We start from the raw sequence: 25,863 nt of genomic DNA on the forward strand, positions 1-25,863 counted from the left end.
TCCAATTCTGAAAAGATTTTTCAACGGTAAATATTAAGTAAATTAATCCAAAACAATATCAATTATTTGCCAGTTATTGATATATATTAAATGATTGTTTTCGAAAACATGGTGCAAATCTAATTTTAACTATCTACAACTTCAAGGAAAAGAGTTTTAATAACCCAAAATGACATTATATATCTAACTGTACCTGCATGCATTATCTTCTACTGCTTGGCCATACAGTATGGCATTAAGTAAGCCCGGGTCTGTCCAATCCAAAGATGGGAGGCATTCCGCCAATATCCATGTTGCGAAACGATCTCCATTTTCAGATATGCCTGTTTCGCCACTATCATACAATTCTGTAATTGCAAAAATACCACCAAACACTTTTAAATTGGTTTTCGAAACAAAATTCCCAAGGCTAAATTAATGAATCATTTATCAACATTATTGCAGAATACTTTAAAAAGTCATAGATAGACCAAATTGTCCCATAAGAAAAATCCATTTCCTATTTCTGTGACGAAAACATAGGCTTTCTTGTTTATTAAAAATAAACCCTAGATACAAATTTCTATTGTCTTCGATATACTATAAAATAGAGACTCTACTTATTTTATCATTATATTTGACAATTTATTAAATATATATTACTATTTTCAAGTATAATCATTATTTTCTTATATACCCGCGCAATGATGGAGTGCAGCATTAAGATCCATCTCGTTTATGCCAATGGCGGTCGCATAGTATGATATTGTTTCCGAAGCTGAGTCTTTTGAACACTGATTTCCATTCGAGACGGCATGAAGGGATGTGTTAAAGCAGGACCAGCCAATGCTAAGAAGTCTAAAGCACAAGATATGAAAAATATATCAAATAAAATAAAGAAAGATATATTCAACAAAATTATTTGCATTTCTCCATCTTTTCACCTAGCACTCTCCTAAATAAATAAATAAATACAATAGGTAATACATCAATGACTACGGGTGGAGTGATGGGATCAAAATTTCGAATCACGATTAAAAAAATGGACCACAAGGAACTTATAGACAAAGCATCAGTTCCTGAAGTCTTTGGCGCGCATTATCAAATAATGTTTTACTATTATTATTGTTGCTTTCACATCAAAACATTTAACATCAACGGAAAGCTACAGAAAAATACGAAGTGAGTTATGAATAAAAATATTTTATAGTCTAAATTTGCATTTTTTAATTTATCCCATCAGTCATTTAATTCAAAAGATTACAAACTAGAGATAATAGTTTTTCCTCTTTTCTTATCCGAGACCATGCCTTTTAAATGTTTTAAGATATCTCATTAGTCATTCAATTCAAAAGATTACAAACTAGAGACGATAGGTTTTCCTCTTTTTCTTATCCGAGACAATGCATTTAAAATGTTAAAAGATATCTTATTAGTAATTTCATTCAAAAGATTACAAACTAGAAATGATGGTTTTCCTTCTTTTACTTATCCGAGACCATGACTCCAAAATATTTCCATGTTAACCGTTATTAAAACATGTCATGTGTCCAAGTACATAATTCACAAGTTGCAATATTTATCAAGTTTGAACAACAAGAATTCCACGGAAGTGGATGTGTCGTCTGCACATCAGTTTAAAACATCACAAAAAAGTTGTTTACAGTAAGTTGGAAATATTGTTAATAATTTAATGAAGCTATCAGTTACGTATCTGGGCCCATCTTTTGAAATTTGACATTTGTCTAATATAACTTTCAGTTTATGTTACATACATAAGCAAGTGGAAGTTAATTAGAACTCATTATGATCTGAATTCAGGCAAGAAAATATCTGTTTTGACAATTTTATTGTCCCATAAATCTTGCAAATATTGGCGGATTTTGACAGTATCTAACTCATGCGAGGTCTCTTTGATATAAAGCACTAAACAAAATTTGGTTGAAATCGGATAATAAATACTGATATCGCACGGAAAATTTTCCCGTTTGCCGCTGACGCAGTCATAGTGATACTTAATTGTCGCCTTTGCGTTGCAGGCGATAAAAAATGATAAAATAACAAGTAATTGGCAATTGAATAAGACAATTCACTTCAGTATAATGTCAAAAAACTTCCAGAACTTATTAACCTAAGCAAAGTCACCATTCATTTCTTCTTATTAAAATAAACTTTACTAATGATGTTTACAATAAAGTACGCAATTAATACTTTGAAAAATTTCGCATTAAAACCGTAATAATTAATTTTCTCTTTGTTTCTGGCTTTCTGATTGGCTATTCATTTTTTTTCATTCCACGATGAAAAAAAAAATCAAAAAAAATCCGAGAATGGCGCGGAAACCCAACGTTATCGTGACATCACAATAGAAACATTGACGTTGCGTATTGATTTGGAAAAAATAATTCCTTGGTAAAAATCAGTGGAATCGTACGTGTAAACGTAGTTCATTTTATAAAGTAGCCTGGAAAAATAATTATAAGCATTGAAGTCACTATTTTTTAATTTCATCGGGGTATGGAAGAAATTTTGTTTGCAAACTGTGTGAATCCGCAAAATTTCTTTCATACCCCGATGAAATTAAAAAAATAGTGACTTCAATGCTTAATTGAAAACAATATGATAAGAGATTGTAAACAAAGGACATGCTACCGATAATAAGAGAAAAGGTTAGTGATCTAAGAAATCTTTCACACTAGAAATGTAGACGCATCCATCTGAAACCTAGACGCGAGTCGTTGGGAGATAATGGAACGAACAAGAGTAACACTAAGTATGATCTATTCAGATAAACTATAAAATTTTACTTGAGATGGCAACTGAGAAGCTCAAAAAAGGCTAACGAATAGCATGCGTTAATTGAATAAAAATACGTTTACTCACCGACAGTTTTCAGCACTGATGTTCGCCAACAAAGCAGCTACACTGGGAATAGTGTTGTAAATACTCAATACACCTTGCAATTCTACTGCTTGTTCGTATCCATAGAAACATTCCCGAAAATACCTGATATTTCAAGGTATCATCCGTTTGCTGATAACAGATGTCGCCATAGCCTATAAGTTATTAAAAACAATTCAAACGTTAGCTTCATATGTTAATGACTGGTTTTGTGGGAAAACATCATTGAAGTTTGTGAAAGCAGGTGTCGGTCTTTTAAAATTTAGTCTATAAATATTTCAATAAGTAACCACATATCGCCGGGCCAATGATTCTCCCTATTTGATTTTTTTTTCTTTTCTATATAAAAAAATGAAATCTGAGCATTAAACGCAGTTAACAGTTGTTTTATGAAAATAAAGAATAAAATTTAACAAAATAGAATTAGGTTAGTATGACATGGAAGCCACACTCACAGCATTTTGCAAAAATGTGTCTTTTAACACAATCGTTGCTAAGATTAACTTGTCATTTTGATAAACTTTTTATATCAAGAAAACAAAATTTATGATTGCAGGCTTTTTGCAAATGAGATCTTGGTGCTTTACGTTCTGCGTTTAACAAATTATTAAACTTGGAAGGTTAACATAATTAATGGGACATCCTGTACTGATGTATTTGTCATGTAATATAATTTCCGATGATAATCTCAGAATCGATCGGAAGAAAATCGGCTAATGCGCGCGCATCGACATAGGTTCGACATGAAAACCATATTAATATGGCACTGGACTTTCAATCACAATGTTTAAAAACTTCTTTGTGTTAATATTTTGATATATCGGCCAAAGACATGTAAGCAAAAAAACTAACCTGCTTTAAACGCTTCCTGTACATCGATAGTAGCAGCAAAAAAAACACTTGAAGTGTCCAGTTTACCAATGGCGTTTTTAAGTTTTTCGTCGATCATTTCAGCAGTTACACCAATTCCAACACTGACTTTAATCACTACCAAATATAAAACACTTTCGTCGGTCTGGCGTTTTCTTCTTTTATTCTCACTACAAAGTAAAGAAGAGTAATGAATTTAATTCCAAATTTGAAATCTGTTTCAGAAAGTGAGAAGACCACATGCTGTCGTCATTTTTCATGCAAATGAAGTGCTCAATATATCTTAAATCCCGAATGGAAAGCATGGTACTGTTGTGGTCATCTGTCATTTAGCTCGAGTCCTTAGTTGTCTTTTCTTTGCCTAAATGGACTCATATACCAAGAAAGAAGTATTATGTCAAAGTTATAGAATAAAGACAAAATTTATATTTAAATACACGCCAAGGTTAAAAAATATAGGTTACATTGTCCGATGCTAGCAGGCGACACAGTCTGAGTATTATGTGAGTAAGTTCTGTTATATCGTTTGAGAGAAAGAGTATTCCTTTTCACACGCCCAACTAAAAACCATACTGCTTAAAAAACCAGAATTGCTGATACCATGCCTACAAATAGCTTCCCCTTCAGTACAAATAACACGCCAATACACAGTTTCAGCTAGGATTCTTCAAATCAGATTTTTTTCTAGTTTGACGATAGAGAGAAAGAATAACCAAGAGGCCCAGAATCGATCACCTGGTTTTCTGATGCCAAGTAATTTTCTGAATTCAGGATTATCGTTTCTTTTCTGAAGGAATTTAATGATTTTCCTCTAATTTCCCTTTCTACTCCGAGGGGTCAGAACTAAAATGTTACCCTCCTACTAAGGTTGTTTCTTACCAAATCTGATTACTATCCATTTTGAACTCTTTGACTAGATAGTAGCGATTTTCTCTACTTGGTCAACAAAAACATTATTATACGCAATCAAATATGGACAATTGCATCATATTATCTATCTCTTCTAAAACTTTAATTTTGTACACCAACTTCAATTTCCCTTTTTTGTGATAAGAATAATTTGTAAAACATTTTGTAAACCAACTACATGCTTATTCAGATAAAGTGCAACATCCGGAAATAAAGACAGAAAAATCAACAGACAAAGAGACAGACAGACGAAGACTAACACTATATATATATATCCATCCGGTTTCAATGGAGTGGACACACTGTTTCTGATGTAGAAATATAAATTTGATACAAAATATATTTCACTTACGTAATGGAAAGAACTTCAAAGTCGTTGAATTCCAGATCATATAACAGAGCACCGACCTAGAAGAGTTTCAAAAAGTGAAAAATCACGGCTGTTTATGAATATGTTACGAACATACATATTTCGCTTAACATACAATAAAAAACGTTTATTTTGAAAGTTTTAGAGTGATATACGTAGGTTATTATTATGTCAACATAAAATTCGTTTCACGTAGTTATGGCAGAAAAATATCATACTTATTAAACTCATCTGGTAGCTGTCTATTGTAAATTGACCTGTAAAAAGGCATATTTCAATATCGAATCACTGCTTTTTGTTAAACATAAAAAAATAATAGCAATACTTGCCCCGGATCGAAGAATGGTCTGTATATCCGCGTTTGGTGGAACCATAACGGAAAAAGTTATTTCAAAGGATTTTGAACCTAAAACAAACATAATATTTACTATTTGGCTGTTGTAAAATGCATTCGAATTTGTTTTATTCATTTGTTACGCATTACAAAAATAATTATTGACGAGGAAAATATGAGAGTGGTTCTGATATCGTTCTCTCTTTCATTTCAAATTACTTACAATAGTCTAGGCTTGTGTTCTTCCCTAACATCTCCTCTACTCTGTTTCCAAATACATCCCATACATTGTCGCAGACTTTACCGGCCCAGCTATACATGTTTCTGTCAATGCACTCCTTCTTCGCTAACACAGCCCTGTAAATAAGATTCATCTCCTTCAAACTTTTCTTTTATAACACAAACAAGTGTTAAATTTTCAATAATATTCTTTTCCTGCGCAAGCATATTAAGTAAATCTGTCCTTACTGATAAAGTACTTTATCAAAACATGAGAAAGACCGAAACAACGGAAATGTTTTGTAAATATTCAATATTGAAATCGTTACGTACTTCGAATGCAAAAGTGTTCTAAATGTATTCTATATAACTATATAAAACCTTGCGGTTTAATAAAGTTATTTGAATCACTTACCCACATGCGTCATCAGGCAGCAGCGGTCCATGATATATAGGTGTAGATTCGTGGCAAATGTACTCGCCTAAGTATTCTATGTTATCACTGGTACAATTTCCAGGTTGTATAAAGTTTTTGTCTGGAATGACACTTCCATTCAGATGCCAATATATCATTTCCCCATCTCCATCCACTACAAGTAAGAAGGTTTAAACAACTTTGCTTGAAGTCACTCTAAAACAAGGAGCCGCAAAGCGTGGCCTTATCCCCCGCGCCCCGCAGTTGGAATAAATCCCAAATCCATACAAGCCATAGTAACAATTATCCAGGTATAATTTAAAACGTATGCGAGTATTGTAAAACTGTGAAACACGAATAACAGTAGGTAACAAATAAATACTGTAACTTGGTATTTTAACTGTTATTCCATGGTAACAGAAAAAATTCCAAAGATTGAAGGGAAAGGAAACAGTAACTTGGTATTTTTTGAGTAAGTTTCCATGGTAACGGAAAAAATTCCAAAATAGAAGGTGTGCAATAGCAGAAGGCACAACTAGGGTACTTGTCTGTTGTATACAGAAAGTTTCAAGGGGACGATTTCAACTGTTTTTTGAGTTATAGTCCGGAAATTGATCTCAGACGGACGGACGATCAGACGGAGCCCAAAACAATTTCCCCCACATAGGCGTTTCACGGGGGATAATTACAATATTCTAGTCTATTCATCGCTTGTTGTAAAAAGAGAAAAGTTTCAGTCAAAGTTAAAAAAGAATATATTCGTGACATAAAATGAATTACATGTAGCTAAATGAAGTAGATAATTATTTATTCAAATGACCATCAATGTCTACTGAGTTTTTTTTAATCATGTACTTACAAACATTGCAAGAAGATACACTGTTTCCGCCAAAGACTCCTCTGAATATGGCCTCATTGCCTTTGATTGTGTTGAACATCACAATATCGTTAAAAGCTTCAGGGGGAAATGGTGACCAATTAAATGCAACTTTGGCGCAAAGTAAAGTGGCACGAAGGTGGCTGAAAGCATTTAAAATGTAATCTTCGTCAACGAAAGTTTCAGTTCATTTTCATTAGTGACAAGTCCGGCATAACATTTCAGTCAACTCAATTATCATTTTCAGATCCATCATGCTACAGTTCAGACTAATTCAATGACATGCAAGAATAACTGCACTTCTCAAACGATGTCATGGTGATCAATAAGATGATATATTACTTGGAAGTGCATTAATCATATGACAAAATGATCAGATATTTTTTTTCTTAAAAAGAGAAAAGTAAAAATATAGGTCACAGTAACCTACGTGAACCACATTTCCAGTACTTCAAAATATAGAACAGTTTACTGAACTAGAGGACATGGTCCAAAATATAGGTCACGGTACCCTGTGTGTGGGTAACGATACTTAACACATATACCAGGTATGAAGTTCCAGTGTATTACCCAATAGAACATAGGGTACAGACAAGCGTTTTGTTCAATGCAGGTCAAAATTCAAAGTACATGTAACGGTTTCAAGGTTTGGTACAGGACAATAGCTTCCCGAAGATTGATTCATTACTAATGCAATTCTAGTGCCGTATAGTACTGAAGATAAAAACCAAGTAATATAATGTACGTAAGTACGAACACACCGAGAGTTTGACACGACGCAAATCGTTAGTCTCTCAAGTTCTGGTAAGGGACAAAACAACTTACCTGCAATATAGTGTCGAATCAGTTGTATTCAAATAATTCACCGATGGACAAGTGTTGTTCAAATTCAGAATGACTGAGTCAATGTTAGAACAATTCAAATCTGGAACATACATATCTGTAAGAAATACAGGAAGCTTTAACAGTCAGTTGACTGGTAATACTGTATATAGTAGAACTGTAATACTCAGTAAGTTGTTTCCAGATTTAGCATGTTTGTTTCCTGTGAACTTGAATGTCGGTCAAGGTCATTAATTTGAAAAAAAATGGTACCTCTTTATGCCAGTATACTGCAGGCCCAATATGACTACCATGGGCCTTCCCACGGCGAACGACGACAGACGAAGCATAATTACATAAAAAACTTGTATCACATATAATATGTGAAGAATTTAATTCTAGTATATCCCTATGAAAGAAACCATTAACAGCAGAGCTTGTACAATGTCAGAATAGTTGTGAAACATATATAACGTTTAAACTTGTATTAATTGCACAGCAGTGTAATTATCGGGCTTAAATGCTGAATAATCTACTATTATTATATTTTGAATAGAACAAAAATTGAAAACTACAAATATGTCTGTTAGACATGAAGTGATCGATGACTACTTTTTAAAACCTTAATTTCTAGTACAATATGCATCAATAAGGCCTTGCTCAGAGATATTTTGCACGTACAAAATGTAACATATTTAATGAATAACCCGTACAGAGATACCCACAAGCCTGTATGAAATATCATCCTCGGCAACAGTTGTACATAGCACTATCGATCGCTCATTACCCCTGGGACTATTGCAAGGAGATGGTTTACGTCCTTGATGTATTGTAATATATACTTTCCTTTACTTCATCAGAACTTGAAATGTGAAATTACTTTGAACTTCGTTAATTGTTAATTTTATTGATATCGATATGAAAGGGTTGTTTTGCTGATAAAAATAGTCACCCATTACAGCACTGTCCAGTCTCTATAAGAACGTGGTGACTGTGTCGTACTTGAATGCCTTTGTGGGGTACATCAGATTTAGAGCTTAGACATCCAGACTGACATTGTATGTTTTTTTTTTATTATGTTTCTCTTACGTAAGGCTGGGTATTTTTAAAGATGTTTATTATGACCGCAGGAAATGCGGTCGGTATATGGTCATAAGTTAGAAAGCGATAGTGCAACGTAAACATAGGATCTAGGATGAAGTGAAATAAATTAAATATAATCTGCTAAATAACGCTGTAAATATCTTTTGCCAGTACTAAAATTCATCCGTTTCGTCACTTTTTCATTGACTATATGTAAATCTGATTTGCATTTTATCGTTCCCGAAGTTTCCAGAGCTGATCAGATTCTTAGAATGATACGCCGCTTTAAGTTTACACAAAACTCTGTCTAATGTCGCTGTTGTTCATTTATAGTAGAACATTGCTGACAGGTATCTCTTAGTATATGTTTTAAAGTATTGGTGTCATTAAATCACGGCGAAATCTTTTAAACCAGAAACATATATGAGAAGTATAAGACAGTGAATTCCAGTATCGCGTGCGCAGTTGGAATCTGCGCATAGCGAATGTACACAGACTCCACACCCGACAAGAAAAACAATGGTGCAAGAGTACGCTCGCACTTAAAACCGATGTATGAAGGTGACAATTATTCAATGCCAACTATTCCTATTAAATACTTGACAGCTTACATTAATATAGGTTGCATTTAGGGGGACTGTTGTCAAAGGGAGATAATATGCAAAGTATTAAAAGTAACAAACGCCTCAAGTGTGTAGAGTTGAAACTACATATTACCAATTTGGAACAAATGGCTATTTGATGAATTACAATTTTATAATTAGTTAATATCATGTAGTAGGGATGTTGAAACAAACGTGATTGTAGTATTAGTATACGGTATTTGTAATAGGATGCACTACCGTTAACAGTGAAATGTTAATTCAGTGAAAATAAACATTTACATGAAACAGTCACTTTTAGAAATCAGAAATTTGTTCATTGGCCTTAAAATTTCCCGGACATGAGTTCGTATCAATACCGCAATATGATTTGTTCATACTATTAAGATTATATGAGATAGCGGACACTTATTCTATGTAAGTTTCACATTACAATTTTGATTTAGTTACCATGTGCAAGATATACATATACAATGTTCAAGATACCAGGTATACCTTGAATAAAACACAAGCTTATTCCTGGCATAATGCTGTCAAACCAGGCCGCCTTCTGTACCAAGGTTTTCATTACATCCTCTATGTTGAAGTGAAAGTATGGCGCAAACTTATTGTTCCTTGCAATGTGTTGTCCGCATTCAAATATATGATGTCCAATTCTGAAAAGATTTTTCAACGGTAAATATTAAGTAAATTAATCCAAAACAATATCAATTATTTGCCAGTTATTGATATATATTAAATGATTGTTTTCGAAAACATGGTGCAAATCTAATTTTAACTATCTACAACTTCAAGGAAAAGAGTTTTAATAACCCAAAATGACATTATATATCTAACTGTACCTGCATGCATTATCTTCTACTGCTTGGCCATACAGTATGGCATTAAGTAAGCCCGGGTCTGTCCAATCCAAAGATGGGAGGCATTCCGCCAATATCCATGTTGCGAAACGATCTCCATTTTCAGATATGCCTGTTTCGCCACTATCATACAATTCTGTAATTGCAAAAATACCACCAAACACTTTTAAATTGGTTTTCGAAACAAAATTCCCAAGGCTAAATTAATGAATCATTTATCAACATTATTGCAGAATACTTTAAAAAGTCATAGATAGACCAAATTGTCCCATAAGAAAAATCCATTTCCTATTTCTGTGACGAAAACATAGGCTTTCTTGTTTATTAAAAATAAACCCTAGATACAAATTTCTATTGTCTTCGATATACTATAAAATAGAGACTCTACTTATTTTATCATTATATTTGACAATTTATTAAATATATATTACTATTTTCAAGTATAATCATTATTTTCTTATATACCCGCGCAATGATGGAGTGCAGCATTAAGATCCATCTCGTTTATGCCAATGGCGGTCGCATAGTATGATATTGTTTCCGAAGCTGAGTCTTTTGAACACTGATTTCCATTCGAGACGGCATGAAGGGATGTGTTAAAGCAGGACCAGCCAATGCTAAGAAGTCTAAAGCACAAGATATGAAAAATATATCAAATAAAATAAAGAAAGATATATTCAACAAAATTATTTGCATTTCTCCATCTTTTCACCTAGCACTCTCCTAAATAAATAAATAAATACAATAGGTAATACATCAATGACTACGGGTGGAGTGATGGGATCAAAATTTCGAATCACGATTAAAAAAATGGACCACAAGGAACTTATAGACAAAGCATCAGTTCCTGAAGTCTTTGGCGCGCATTATCAAATAATGTTTTACTATTATTATTGTTGCTTTCACATCAAAACATTTAACATCAACGGAAAGCTACAGAAAAATACGAAGTGAGTTATGAATAAAAATATTTTATAGTCTAAATTTGCATTTTTAATTTATCCCATCAGTCATTTAATTCAAAAGATTACAAACTAGAGATAATAGTTTTTCCTCTTTTCTTATCCGAGACCATGCCTTTTAAATGTTTTAAGATATCTCATTAGTCATTCAATTCAAAAGATTACAAACTAGAGACGATAGGTTTTCCTCTTTTTCTTATCCGAGACAATGCATTTAAAATGTTAAAAGATATCTTATTAGTAATTTCATTCAAAAGATTACAAACTAGAAATGATGGTTTTCCTTCTTTTACTTATCCGAGACCATGACTCCAAAATATTTCCATGTTAACCGTTATTAAAACATGTCATGTGTCCAAGTACATAATTCACAAGTTGCAATATTTATCAAGTTTGAACAACAAGAATTCCACGGAAGTGGATGTGTCGTCTGCACATCAGTTTAAAACATCACAAAAAAGTTGTTTACAGTAAGTTGGAAATATTGTTAATAATTTAATGAAGCTATCAGTTACGTATCTGGGCCCATCTTTTGAAATTTGACATTTGTCTAATATAACTTTCAGTTTATGTTACATACATAAGCAAGTGGAAGTTAATTAGAACTCATTATGATCTGAATTCAGGCAAGAAAATATCTGTTTTGACAATTTTATTGTCCCGTAAATCTTGCAAATATTGGCGGATTTTGACCAGTATCTAACTCATCCGAGGTCTCTTTGATATAAAGCACTAAACAAAATTTGGTTGAAATCGGATAATAAATACTGATATCGCACGGAAAATTTTCCCGTTTGCCGCTGACGCAGTCATAGTGATACCTAATTGTCGCCTTTGCGTTGCAGGCGATAAAAAATGATAAAATAACAAGTAATTGGCAATTGAATAAGACAATTCACTTCAGTATAATGTCAAAAACCTTCCAGAACTTATTAACCTAAGCAAAGTCACCATTCATTTCTTCTTATTAAAATAAACTTTACTAATGATGTTTACAATAAAGTACGCAATTAATACTTTGAAAAATTTCGCATTAAAACCGTAATAATTAATTTTCTCTTTGTTTCTGGCTTTCTGATTGGCTATTCATTTTTTTCATTCCACGATGAAAAAAAAAAAAAAAAAAAAATCCGAGAATGGCGCGGAAACCCAACGTTATCGTGACGTCACAATAGAAACATTGACGTTGCGTATTGATTTGGAAAAAATAATTCCTTGGTAAAAATCAATGGAATCGTACGTGTAAACGTATTTCATTTTATAAAGTAGCCTGGAAAATTAATTATAAGCATTGAAGTCACTATTTTTTAATTTCATCGGGGTATGGAAGAAATTTTGTTTGCAAACTGTGTGAATCCGCAAAATTTCTTTCATACCCCGATGAAATTAAAAAAATAGTGACTTCAATGCTTAATTGAAAACAATATGATAAGAGATTGTAAACAAAGGACATGCTACCGATAATAAGAGAAAAGGTTAGTGATCTAAGAAATCTTTCACACTAGAAATGTAGACGCATCCATCTGAAACCTAGACGCGAGTCGTTGGGAGATAATGGAACGAACAAGAGTAACACTAAGTATGATCTATTCAGATAAACTATAAAATTTTACTTGAGATGGCAACTGAGAAGCTCAAAAAAGGCTAACGAATAGCATGCGTTAATTGAATAAAAATACGTTTACTCACCGACAGTTTTCAGCACGGATGTTCGCCAACAAAGCAGCTACACTGGGAATAGTGTTGTAAATACTCAATACACCTTGCAATTCTACTGCTTGTTCGTATCCATAGAAACATTCCCGAAATACCTGATATTTCAAGGTATCATCCGTTTGCTGATAACAGATGTCGCCATAGCCTATAAGTTATTAAAAACAATTCAAACGTTAGCTTCATATGTTAATGACTGGTTTTGTGGGAAAACATCATTGAAGTTTGTGAAAGCAGGTGTCGGTCTGTTAAAATTTAGTCTATAAATATTTCAATAAGTAACCACATATTGCCGGGCCAATGATTCTCCCAATTTGATTTTTTCTTCTTTTCTATATAAAAAAAATGAAATCTGAGCATTAAACGCAGTTAACAGTTGTTTTATGAAAATAAAGAATAAAATTTAACAAAATAGAATTAGGTTAGTATGACATGGAAGCCACACTCACAGCATTTTGCAAAAATGTGTCTTTTAACACAATCGTTGCTAAGATTAACTTGTCATTTTGATAAACTTTTTATATCAAGAAAACAAAATTTATGATTGCAGGCTTTTTGCAAATGAGATCTTGGTGCTTTACGTTCTGCGTTTAACAAATTATTAAACTTGGAAGGTTAACATAATTAATGGGACATCCTGTACTGATGTATTTGTCATGTAATATAATTTCCGATGATAATCTCAGAATCGATCGGAAGAAAATCGGCTAATGCGCGCGCATCGACATAGGTTCGACATGAAAACCATATTAATATGGCACTGGACTTTCAATCACAATGTTTAAAAACTTCTTTGTGTTAATATTTTGATATATCGGCCAAAGACATGTAAGCAAAAAAACTAACCTGCTTTAAACGCTTCCTGTACATCGATAGTAGCAGCAAAAAAAACACTTGAAGTGTCCAGTTTACCAATGGCGTTTTTAAGTTTTTCGTCGATCATTTCAGCAGTTACACCAATTCCAACACTGACTTTAATCACTACCAAATATAAAACACTTTCGTCGGTCTGGCGTTTTCTTCTTTTATTCTCACTACAAAGTAAAGAAGAGTAATGAATTTAATTCCAAATTTGAAATCTGTTTCAGAAAGTGAGAAGACCACATGCTGTCGTCATTTTTCATGCAAATGAAGTGCTCAATATATCTTAAATCCCGAATGGAAAGCATGGTACTGTTGTGGTCATCTGTCATTTAGCTCGAGTCCTTAGTTGTCTTTTCTTTGCCTAAATGGACTCATATACCAAGAAAGAAGTATTATGTCAAAGTTATAGAATAAAGACAAAATTTATATTTAAATACACGCCAAGGTTAAAAAATATAGGTTACATTGTCCGATGCTAGCAGGCGACACAGTCTGAGTATTATGTGAGTAAGTTCTGTTATATCGTTTGAGAGAAAGAGTATTCCTTTTCACACGCCCAACTAAAAACCATACTGCTTAAAAAACCAGAATTGCTGATACCATGCCTACAAATAGCTTCCCCTTCAGTACAAATAACACGCCAATACACAGTTTCAGCTAGGATTCTTCAATCAGATTTTTTTCTAGTTTGACGATAGAGAGAAAGAATAACCAAGAGGCCCAGAATCGATCACCTGGTTTTCTGATGCCAAGTAATTTTCTGAATTCAGGATTATCGTTTCTTTTCTGAAGGAATTTAATGATTTTCCTCTAATTTCCCTTTCTACTCCGAGGGGTCAGAACTAAAATGTTACCCTCCTACTAAGGTTGTTTCTTACCAAATCTGATTACTATCCATTTTGAACTCTTTGACTAGATAGTAGCGATTTTCTCTACTTGGTCAACAAAAACATTATTATACGCAATCAAATATGGACAATTGCATCATATTATCTATCTCTTCTAAAACTTTAATTTTGTACACCAACTTCAATTTCCCTTTTTTGTGATAAGAATAATTTGTAAAACATTTTGTAAACCAACTACATGCTTATTCAGATAAAGTGCAACATCCGGAAATAAAGACAGAAAAATCAACAGACAAAGAGACAGACAGACGAAGACTAACACTATATATATATATCCATCCGGTTTCAATGGAGTGGACACACTGTTTCTGATGTAGAAATATAAATTTGATACAAAATATATTTCACTTACGTAATGGAAAGAACTTCAAAGTCGTTGAATTCCAGATCATATAACAGAGCACCGACCTAGAAGAGTTTCAAAAAGTGAAAAATCACGGCTGTTTATGAATATGTTACGAACATACATATTTCGCTTAACATACAATAAAAAACGTTTATTTTGAAAGTTTTAGAGTGATATACGTAGGTTATTATTATGTCAATATAAAATTCGTTTCACGTAGTTATGGCAGAAAAATATCATACTTATTAAACTCATCTGGTAGCTGTCTATTGTAAATTGACCTGTAAAAAGGCATATTTCAATATCGAATCACTGCTTTTTGTTAAACATAAAAAAATAATAGCAATACTTGCCCCGGATCGAAGAATGGTCTGTATATCCGCGTTTGGTGGAACCATAACGGAAAAAGTTATTTCAAAGGATTTTGAACCTAAAACAAACATAATATTTACTATTTGGCTGTTGTAAAATGCATTCGAATTTGTTTTATTCATTTGTTACGCATTACAAAAATAATTATTGACGAGGAAAATATGAGAGTGGTTCTGATATCGTTCTCTCTTTCATTTCAAATTACTTACAATAGTCTAGGCTTGTGTTCTTCCCTAACATCTCCTCTACTCTGTTTCCAAATACATCCCATACATTGTCGCAGACTTTACCGGCCCAGCTATACATGTTTCTGTCAATGCACTCCTTCTTCGCTAACACAGCCCTGTAAATAAGATTCATCTCCTTCAAACTTTCTTTTATAACACAAACAAGTGTTAAATTTTCAATAATATTCTTTTCCTGCGCAAGCATATTAAGTAAATCTGTCCTTACTGATAAAGTACTTTATCAAAACATGAGAAAGACCGAAACAACGGAAATGTTTTGTAAATATTCAATATTGAAATCGTTACGTACTTCGAATGCAAAAGTGTTCTAAATGTATTCTATATAACTATATAAAACCTTGCGGTTTAATAAAGTTATTTGAATCACTTACCCACATGCGTCATCAGGCAGCAGCGGTCCATGATATATAGGTGTAGATTCGTGGCAAATGTACTCGCCTAAGTATTCTATGTTATCACTGGTACAATTTCCAGGTTGTATAAAGTTTTTGTCTGGAATGACACTTCCATTCAGATGCCAATATATCATTTCCCCATCTCCATCCACTACAAGTAAGAAGGTTTAAACAACTTTGCTTGAAGTCACTCTAAAACAAGGAGCCGCAAAGCGTGGCCTTATCCCCCGCGCCCCGCAGTTGGAATAAATCCCAAATCCATACAAGCCATAGTAACAATTATCCAGGTATAATTTAAAACGTATGCGAGTATTGTAAAACTGTGAAACACGAATAACAGTAGGTAACAAATAAATACTGTAACTTGGTATTTTAACTGTTATTCCATGGTAACAGAAAAAATTCCAAAGATTGAAGGGAAAGGAAACAGTAACTTGGTATTTTTTGAGTAAGTTTCCATGGTAACGGAAAAAATTCCAAAATAGAAGGTGTGCAATAGCAGAAGGCACAACTAGGGTACTTGTCTGTTGTATACAGAAAGTTTCAAGGGGACGATTTCAACTGTTTTTTGAGTTATAGTCCGGAAATTGATCTCAGACGGACGGACGATCAGACGGAGCCCAAAACAATTTCCCCCACATAGGCGTTTCACGGGGGATAATTACAATATTCTAGTCTATTCATCGCTTGTTGTAAAAAGAGAAAAGTTTCAGTCAAAGTTAAAAAAGAATATATTCGTGACATAAAATGAATTACATGTAGCTAAATGAAGTAGATAATTATTTATTCAAATGACCATCAATGTCTACTGAGTTTTTTTTTAATCATGTACTTACAAACATTGCAAGAAGATACACTGTTTCCGCCAAAGACTCCTCTGAATATGGCCTCATTGCCTTTGATTGTGTTGAACATCACAATATCGTTAAAAGCTTCAGGGGGAAATGGTGACCAATTAAATGCAACTTTGGCGCAAAGTAAAGTGGCACGAAGGTGGCTGAAAGCATTTAAAATGTAATCTTCGTCAACGAAAGTTTCAGTTCATTTTCATTAGTGACAAGTCCGGCATAACATTTCAGTCAACTCAATTATCATTTTCAGATCCATCATGCTACAGTTCAGACTAATTCAATGACATGCAAGAATAACTGCACTTCTCAAACGATGTCATGGTGATCAATAAGATGATATATTACTTGGAAGTGCATTAATCATATGACAAAATGATCAGATATTTTTTTCTTAAAAAGAGAAAAGTAAAAATATAGGTCACAGTAACCTACGTGAACCACATTTCCAGTACTTCAAAATATAGAACAGTTTACTGAACTAGAGGACATGGTCCAAAATATAGGTCACGGTACCCTGTGTGTGGGTAACGATACTTAACACATATACCAGGTATGAAGTTCCAGTGTATTACCCAATAGAACATAGGGTACAGACAAGCGTTTTGTTCAATGCAGGTCAAAATTCAAAGTACATGTAACGGTTTCAAGGTTTGGTACAGGACAATAGCTTCCCGAAGATTGATTCATTACTAATGCAATTCTAGTGCCGTATAGTACTGAAGATAAAACCAAGTAATATAATGTACGTAAGTACGAACACACCGAGAGTTTGACACGACGCAAATCGTTAGTCTCTCAAGTTCTGGTAAGGGACAAAACAACTTACCTGCAATATAGTGTCGAATCAGTTGTATTCAAATAATTCACCGATGGACAAGTGTTGTTCAAATTCAGAATGACTGAGTCAATGTTAGAACAATTCAAATCTGGAACATACATATCTGTAAGAAATACAGGAAGCTTTAACAGTCAGTTGACTGGTAATACTGTATATAGTAGAACTGTAATACTCAGTAAGTTGTTTCCAGATTTAGCATGTTTGTTTCCTGTGAACTTGAATGTCGGTCAAGGTCATTAATTTGAAAAAAAATGGTACCTCTTTATGCCAGTATACTGCAGGCCCAATATGACTACCATGGGCCTTCCCACGGCGAACGACGACAGACGAAGCATAATTACATAAAAAACTTGTATCACATATAATATGTGAAGAATTTAATTCTAGTATATCCCTATGAAAGAAACCATTAACAGCAGAGCTTGTACAATGTCAGAATAGTTGTGAAACATATATAACGTTTAAACTTGTATTAATTGCACAGCAGTGTAATTATCGGGCTTAAATGCTGAATAATCTACTATTATTATATTTTGAATAGAACAAAAAATTGAAAACTACAAATATGTCTGTTAGACATGAAGTGATCGATGACTACTTTTTAAAACCTTAATTTCTAGTACAATATGCATCAATAAGGCCTTGCTCAGAGATATTTTGCACGTACAAAAATGTAACATATTTAATGAATAACCCGTACAGAGATACCCACAAGCCTGTATGAAATATCATCCTCGGCAACAGTTGTACATAGCACTATCGATCGCTCATTACCCCTGGGACTATTGCAAGGAGATGGTTTACGTCCTTGATGTATTGTAATATATACTTTCCTTTACTTCATCAGAACTTGAAATGTGAAATTACTTTGAACTTCGTTAATTGTTAATTTTATTGATATCGATATGAAAGGGTTGTTTTGCTGATAAAAATAGTCACCAATTACAGCACTGTCCAGTCTCTATAAGAACGTGGTGACTGTGTCGTACTTGAATGCCTTTGTGGGGTACATCAGATTTAGAGCTTAGACATCCAGACTGACATTGTATGTTTTTTTTTTATTATGTTTCTCTTACGTAAGGCTGGGTATTTTTAAAGATGTTTATTATGACCGCAGGAAATGCGGTCGGTATATGGTCATAAGTTAGAAAGCGATAGTGCAACGTAAACATAGGATCTAGGATGAAGTGAAATAAATTAAATATAATCTGCTAAATAACGCTGTAAATATCTTTTGCCAGTACTAAAATTCATCCGTTTCGTCACTTTTTCATTGACTATATGTAAATCTGATTTGCATTTTATCGTTCCCGAAGTTTCCAGAGCTGATCAGATTCTTAGAATGATACGCCGCTTTAAGTTTACACAAAACTCTGTCTAATGTCGCTGTTGTTCATTTATAGTAGAACATTGCTGACAGGTATCTCTTAGTATATGTTTTAAAGTATTGGTGTCATTAAATCACGGCGAAATCTTTTAAACCAGAAACATATATGAGAAGTATAAGACAGTGAATTCCAGTATCGCGTGCGCAGTTGGAATCTGCGCATAGCGAATGTACACAGACTCCACACCCGACAAGAAAAACAATGGTGCAAGAGTACGCTCGCACTTAAAACCGATGTATGAAGGTGACAATTATTCAATGCCAACTATTCCTATTAAATACTTGACAGCTTACATTAATATAGGTTGCATTTAGGGGGACTGTTGTCAAAGGGAGATAATATGCAAAGTATTAAAAGTAACAAACGCCTCAAGTGTGTAGAGTTGAAACTACATATTACCAATTTGGAACAAATGGCTATTTGATGAATTACAATTTTATAATTAGTTAATATCATGTAGTAGGGATGTTGAAACAAACGTGATTGTAGTATTAGTATACGGTATTTGTAATAGGATGCACTACCGTTAACAGTGAAATGTTAATTCAGTGAAAATAAACATTTACATGAAACAGTCACTTTTAGAAATCAGAAATTTGTTCATTGGCCTTAAAATTTCCCGGACATGAGTTCGTATCAATACCGCAATATGATTTGTTCATACTATTAAGATTATATGAGATAGCGGACACTTATTCTATGTAAGTTTCACATTACAATTTTGATTTAGTTACCATGTGCAAGATATACATATACAATGTTCAAGATACCAGGTATACCTTGAATAAAACACAAGCTTATTCCTGGCATAATGCTGTCAAACCAGGCCGCCTTCTGTACCAAGGTTTTCATTACATCCTCTATGTTGAAGTGAAAGTATGGCGCAAACTTATTGTTCCTTGCAATGTGTTGTCCGCATTCAAATATATGATGTCCAATTCTGAAAAGATTTTTCAACGGTAAATATTAAGTAAATTAATCCAAAACAATATCAATTATTTGCCAGTTATTGATATATATTAAATGATTGTTTTCGAAAACATGGTGCAAATCTAATTTTAACTATCTACAACTTCAAGGAAAAGAGTTTTAATAACCCAAAATGACATTATATATCTAACTGTACCTGCATGCATTATCTTCTACTGCTTGGCCATACAGTATGGCATTAAGTAAGCCCGGGTCTGTCCAATCCAAAGATGGGAGGCATTCCGCCAATATCCATGTTGCGAAACGATCTCCATTTTCAGATATGCCTGTTTCGCCACTATCATACAATTCTGTAATTGCAAAAATACCACCAAACACTTTTAAATTGGTTTTCGAAACAAAATTCCCAAGGCTAAATTAATGAATCATTTATCAACATTATTGCAGAATACTTTAAAAAGTCATAGATAGACCAAATTGTCCCATAAGAAAAATCCATTTCCTATTTCTGTGACGAAAACATAGGCTTTCTTGTTTATTAAAAATAAACCCTAGATACAAATTTCTATTGTCTTCGATATACTATAAAATAGAGACTCTACTTATTTTATCATTATATTTGACAATTTATTAAATATATATTACTATTTTCAAGTATAATCATTATTTTCTTATATACCCGCGCAATGATGGAGTGCAGCATTAAGATCCATCTCGTTTATGCCAATGGCGGTCGCATAGTATGATATTGTTTCCGAAGCTGAGTCTTTTGAACACTGATTTCCATTCGAGACGGCATGAAGGGATGTGTTAAAGCAGGACCAGCCAATGCTAAGAAGTCTAAAGCACAAGATATGAAAAATATATCAAATAAAATAAAGAAAGATATATTCAACAAAATTATTTGCATTTCTCCATCTTTTCACCTAGCACTCTCCTAAATAAATAAATAAATACAATAGGTAATACATCAATGACTACGGGTGGAGTGATGGGATCAAAATTTCGAATCACGATTAAAAAAATGGACCACAAGGAACTTATAGACAAAGCATCAGTTCCTGAAGTCTTTGGCGCGCATTATCAAATAATGTTTTACTATTATTATTGTTGCTTTCACATCAAAACATTTAACATCAACGGAAAGCTACAGAAAAATACGAAGTGAGTTATGAATAAAAATATTTTATAGTCTAAATTTGCATTTTTAATTTATCCCATCAGTCATTTAATTCAAAAGATTACAAACTAGAGATAATAGTTTTTCCTCTTTTCTTATCCGAGACCATGCCTTTTAAATGTTTTAAGATATCTCATTAGTCATTCAATTCAAAAGATTACAAACTAGAGACGATAGGTTTTCCTCTTTTTCTTATCCGAGACAATGCATTTAAAATGTTAAAAGATATCTTATTAGTAATTTCATTCAAAAGATTACAAACTAGAAATGATGGTTTTCCTTCTTTTACTTATCCGAGACCATGACTCCAAAATATTTCCATGTTAACCGTTATTAAAACATGTCATGTGTCCAAGTACATAATTCACAAGTTGCAATATTTATCAAGTTTGAACAACAAGAATTCCACGGAAGTGGATGTGTCGTCTGCACATCAGTTTAAAACATCACAAAAAAGTTGTTTACAGTAAGTTGGAAATATTGTTAATAATTTAATGAAGCTATCAGTTACGTATCTGGGCCCATCTTTTGAAATTTGACATTTGTCTAATATAACTTTCAGTTTATGTTACATACATAAGCAAGTGGAAGTTAATTAGAACTCATTATGATCTGAATTCAGGCAAGAAAATATCTGTTTTGACAATTTTATTGTCCCGTAAATCTTGCAAATATTGGCGGATTTTGACCAGTATCTAACTCATCCGAGGTCTCTTTGATATAAAGCACTAAACAAAATTTGGTTGAAATCGGATAATAAATACTGATATCGCACGGAAAATTTTCCCGTTTGCCGCTGACGCAGTCATAGTGATACCTAATTGTCGCCTTTGCGTTGCAGGCGATAAAAAATGATAAAATAACAAGTAATTGGCAATTGAATAAGACAATTCACTTCAGTATAATGTCAAAAACCTTATTTTTAACCTAAGCAAAGTCACCATTCATTTCTTCTTATTAAAATAAACTTTACTAATGATGTTTACAATAAAGTACGCAATTAATACTTTGAAAAATTTCGCATTAAAACCGTAATAATTAATTTTCTCTTTGTTTCTGGCTTTCTGATTGGCTATTCATTTTTTTCATTCCACGATGAAAAAAAAAAAAAAAAAAAAATCCGAGAATGGCGCGGAAACCCAACGTTATCGTGACGTCACAATAGAAACATTGACGTTGCGTATTGATTTGGAAAAAATAATTCCTTGGTAAAAATCAATGGAATCGTACGTGTAAACGTATTTCATTTTATAAAGTAGCCTGGAAAATTAATTATAAGCATTGAAGTCACTATTTTTTAATTTCATCGGGGTATGGAAGAAATTTTGTTTGCAAACTGTGTGAATCCGCAAAATTTCTTTCATACCCCGATGAAATTAAAAAATAGTGACTTCAATGCTTAATTGAAAACAATATGATAAGAGATTGTAAACAAAGGACATGCTACCGATAATAAGAGAAAAGGTTAGTGATCTAAGAAATCTTTCACACTAGAAATGTAGACGCATCCATCTGAAACCTAGACGCGAGTCGTTGGGAGATAATGGAACGAACAAGAGTAACACTAAGTATGATCTATTCAGATAAACTATAAAATTTTACTTGAGATGGCAACTGAGAAGCTCAAAAAAGGCTAACGAATAGCATGCGTTAATTGAATAAAAATACGTTTACTCACCGACAGTTTTCAGCACTGATGTTCGCCAACAAAACAGCTACACTGGGAATAGTGTTGTAAATACTCAATACACCTTGCAATTCTACTGCTTGTTCGTATCCATAGAAACATTCCCGAAATACCTGATATTTCAAGGTATCATCCGTTTGCTGATAACAGATGTCGCCATAGCCTATAAGTTATTAAAAACAATTCAAACGTTAGCTTCATATGTTAATGACTGGTTTTGTGGGAAAACATCATCGAAGTTTGTGAAAGCAGGTGTCGGTCTGTTAAAATTTAGTCTATAAATATTTCAATAAGTAACCACATATTGCCGGGCCAATGATTCTCCCAATTTGATTTTTTCTTCTTTTCTATATAAAAAAAATGAAATCTGAGCATTAAACGCAGTTAACAGTTGTTTTATGAAAATAAAGAATAAAATTTAACAAAATAGAATTAGGTTAGTATGACATGGAAGCCACACTCACAGCATTTTGCAAAAATGTGTCTTTTAACACAATCGTTGCTAAGATTAACTTGTCATTTTGATAAACTTTTTATATCAAGAAAACAAAATTTATGATTGCAGGCTTTTTGCAAATGAGATCTTGGTGCTTTACGTTCTGCGTTTAACAAATTATTAAACTTGGAAGGTTAACATAATTAATGGGACATCCTGTACTGATGTATTTGTCATGTAATATAATTTCCGATGATAATCTCAGAATCGATCGGAAGAAAATCGGCTAATGCGCGCGCATCGACATAGGTTCGACATGAAAACCATATTAATATGGCACTGGACTTTCAATCACAATGTTTAAAAACTTCTTTGTGTTAATATTTTGATATATCGGCCAAAGACATGTAAGCAAAAAAACTAACCTGCTTTAAACGCTTCCTGTACATCGATAGTAGCAGCAAAAAAAACACTTGAAGTGTCCAGTTTACCAATGGCGTTTTTAAGTTTTTCGTCGATCATTTCAGCAGTTACACCAATTCCAACACTGACTTTAATCACTACCAAATATAAAACACTTTCGTCGGTCTGGCGTTTTTCTTCTTTTATTCTCACTACAAAGTAAAGAAGAGTAATGAATTTAATTCCAAATTTGAAATCTGTTTCAGAAAGTGAGAAGACCACATGCTGTCGTCATTTTTCATGCAAATGAAGTGCTCAATATATCTTAAATCCCGAATGGAAAGCATGGTACTGTTGTGGTCATCTGTCATTTAGCTCGAGTCCTTAGTTGTCTTTTCTTTGCCTAAATGGACTCATATACCAAGAAAGAAGTATTATGTCAAAGTTATAGAATAAAGACAAAATTTATATTTAAATACACGCCAAGGTTAAAAAATATAGGTTACATTGTCCGATGCTAGCAGGCGACACAGTCTGAGTATTATGTGAGTAAGTTCTGTTATATCGTTTGAGAGAAAGAGTATTCCTTTTCACACGCCCAACTAAAAACCATACTGCTTAAAAAACCAGAATTGCTGATACCATGCCTACAAATAGCTTCCCCTTCAGTACAAATAACACGCCAATACACAGTTTCAGCTAGGATTCTTCAATCAGATTTTTTTCTAGTTTGACGATAGAGAGAAAGAATAACCAAGAGGCCCAGAATCGATCACCTGGTTTTCTGATGCCAAGTAATTTTCTGAATTCAGGATTATCGTTTCTTTTCTGAAGGAATTTAATGATTTTCCTCTAATTTCCCTTTCTACTCCGAGGGGTCAGAACTAAAATGTTACCCTCCTACTAAGGTTGTTTCTTACCAAATCTGATTACTATCCATTTTGAACTCTTTGACTAGATAGTAGCGATTTTCTCTACTTGGTCAACAAAAACATTATTATACGCAATCAAATATGGACAATTGCATCATATTATCTATCTCTTCTAAAACTTTAATTTTGTACACCAACTTCAATTTCCCTTTTTTGTGATAAGAATAATTTGTAAAACATTTTGTAAACCAACTACATGCTTATTCAGATAAAGTGCAACATCCGGAAATAAAGACAGAAAAATCAACAGACAAAGAGACAGACAGACGAAGACTAACACTATATATATATATCCATCCGGTTTCAATGGAGTGGACACACTGTTTCTGATGTAGAAATATAAATTTGATACAAAAAATATTTCACTTACGTAATGGAAAGAACTTCAAAGTCGTTGAATTCCAGATCATATAACAGAGCACCGACCTAGAAGAGTTTATCACGGCGTGAAAAATCACGGCTGTTTATGAATATGTTACGAACATACATATTTCGCTTAACATACAATAAAAAACGTTTATTTTGAAAGTTTTAGAGTGATATACGTAGGTTATTATTATGTCAACATAAAATTCGTTTCACGTAGTTATGGCAGAAAAATATCATACTTATTAAACTCATCTGGTAGCTGTCTATTGTAAATTGACCTGTAAAAAGGCATATTTCAATATCGAATCACTGCTTTTTGTTAAACATAAAAAAATAATAGCAATACTTGCCCCGGATCGAAGAATGGTCTGTATATCCGCGTTTGGTGGAACCATAACGGAAAAAGTTATTTCAAAGGATTTTGAACCTAAAACAAACATAATATTTACTATTTGGCTGTTGTAAAATGCATTCGAATTTGTTTTATTCATTTGTTACGCATTACAAAAATAATTATTGACGAGGAAAATATGAGAGTGGTTCTGATATCGTTCTCTCTTTCATTTCAAATTACTTACAATAGTCTAGGCTTGTGTTCTTCCCTAACATCTCCTCTACTCTGTTTCCAAATACATCCCATACATTGTCGCAGACTTTACCGGCCCAGCTATACATGTTTCTGTCAATGCACTCCTTCTTCGCTAACACAGCCCTGTAAATAAGATTCATCTCCTTCAAACTTTCTTTTATAACACAAACAAGTGTTAAATTTTCAATAATATTCTTTTCCTGCGCAAGCAT

At 33.2% G+C, this 25,863-nt stretch overlaps 2 protein-coding genes across 4 annotated transcripts in view; both read right to left on the reverse strand.

Moving 5' to 3' along the window:
• Positions 1 to 698: 698 nt before the first annotated feature.
• On the reverse strand, positions 699 to 25,704 carry LOC138317685 (uncharacterized). Of its 3 annotated transcripts, none has more exons than XM_069259525.1 (28): positions 25,641 to 25,704; positions 25,413 to 25,489; positions 25,064 to 25,119; positions 23,785 to 23,973; positions 22,915 to 23,086; positions 20,736 to 20,896; positions 20,253 to 20,406; positions 19,906 to 20,066; positions 17,727 to 17,826; positions 16,886 to 17,046; positions 16,026 to 16,200; positions 15,616 to 15,749; positions 15,388 to 15,464; positions 15,041 to 15,096; positions 13,763 to 13,950; positions 12,893 to 13,064; positions 10,707 to 10,867; positions 10,224 to 10,377; positions 9,877 to 10,037; positions 7,700 to 7,814; positions 6,857 to 7,017; positions 5,998 to 6,172; positions 5,587 to 5,720; positions 5,359 to 5,435; positions 5,012 to 5,067; positions 3,733 to 3,920; positions 2,863 to 3,035; positions 699 to 837 (listed from the first exon to the last, which is right to left on the reverse strand). In XM_069259525.1, the coding sequence occupies exons 3-27, from the start codon at positions 25,101 to 25,103 to the stop codon at positions 2,872 to 2,874; spliced, it is 3,486 nt and encodes a 1,161-aa protein (XP_069115626.1). In that variant the 5' UTR covers positions 25,104 to 25,119; positions 25,413 to 25,489; positions 25,641 to 25,704; the 3' UTR covers positions 699 to 837; positions 2,863 to 2,871. The 3 variants fall into 3 exon arrangements, with proteins under 3 accessions (XP_069115626.1, XP_069115625.1, XP_069115622.1); XM_069259524.1 differs by having other exon boundaries at positions 7,700 to 7,799; positions 17,727 to 17,841; XM_069259521.1 differs by having other exon boundaries at positions 17,727 to 17,841.
• The window catches only part of LOC138319505 (uncharacterized), a 31,904-nt gene continuing 31,673 nt past the window's right edge, over positions 25,633 to 25,863 (reverse strand). Inside the window, exon 22 of the mRNA XM_069262660.1 lies at positions 25,633 to 25,774. Within this exon, the coding sequence (XP_069118761.1) occupies positions 25,633 to 25,774 (142 nt within the window). The remainder of the gene's footprint in view (positions 25,775 to 25,863) is intronic.

The sequence above is a fragment of the Argopecten irradians genome, chromosome 3, assembly GCF_041381155.1.
Source record: "Argopecten irradians isolate NY chromosome 3, Ai_NY, whole genome shotgun sequence".
Lineage (NCBI taxonomy): Eukaryota > Metazoa > Mollusca > Bivalvia > Pectinida > Pectinidae > Argopecten > Argopecten irradians.

Excerpts from the sequence above, each read along its gene's own strand:
- LOC138317685 (XM_069259521.1), bottom strand. The coding sequence starts at position 25,103 with ATGATCTGGAATTCAACGACTTTGAAGTTCTTTCCATTAC. Across the intron at positions 15,750-16,025 it reads CTGCCTGATGACGCATGTGG|GGCTGTGTTAGCGAAGAAGG; the intron begins GTAAGTGATTCA and ends TCTTATTTACAG. Across the intron at positions 7,018-7,699 it reads GATTCGACACTATATTGCAG|CCACCTTCGTGCCACTTTAC; the intron begins GTAAGTTGTTTT and ends AAATGCTTTCAG.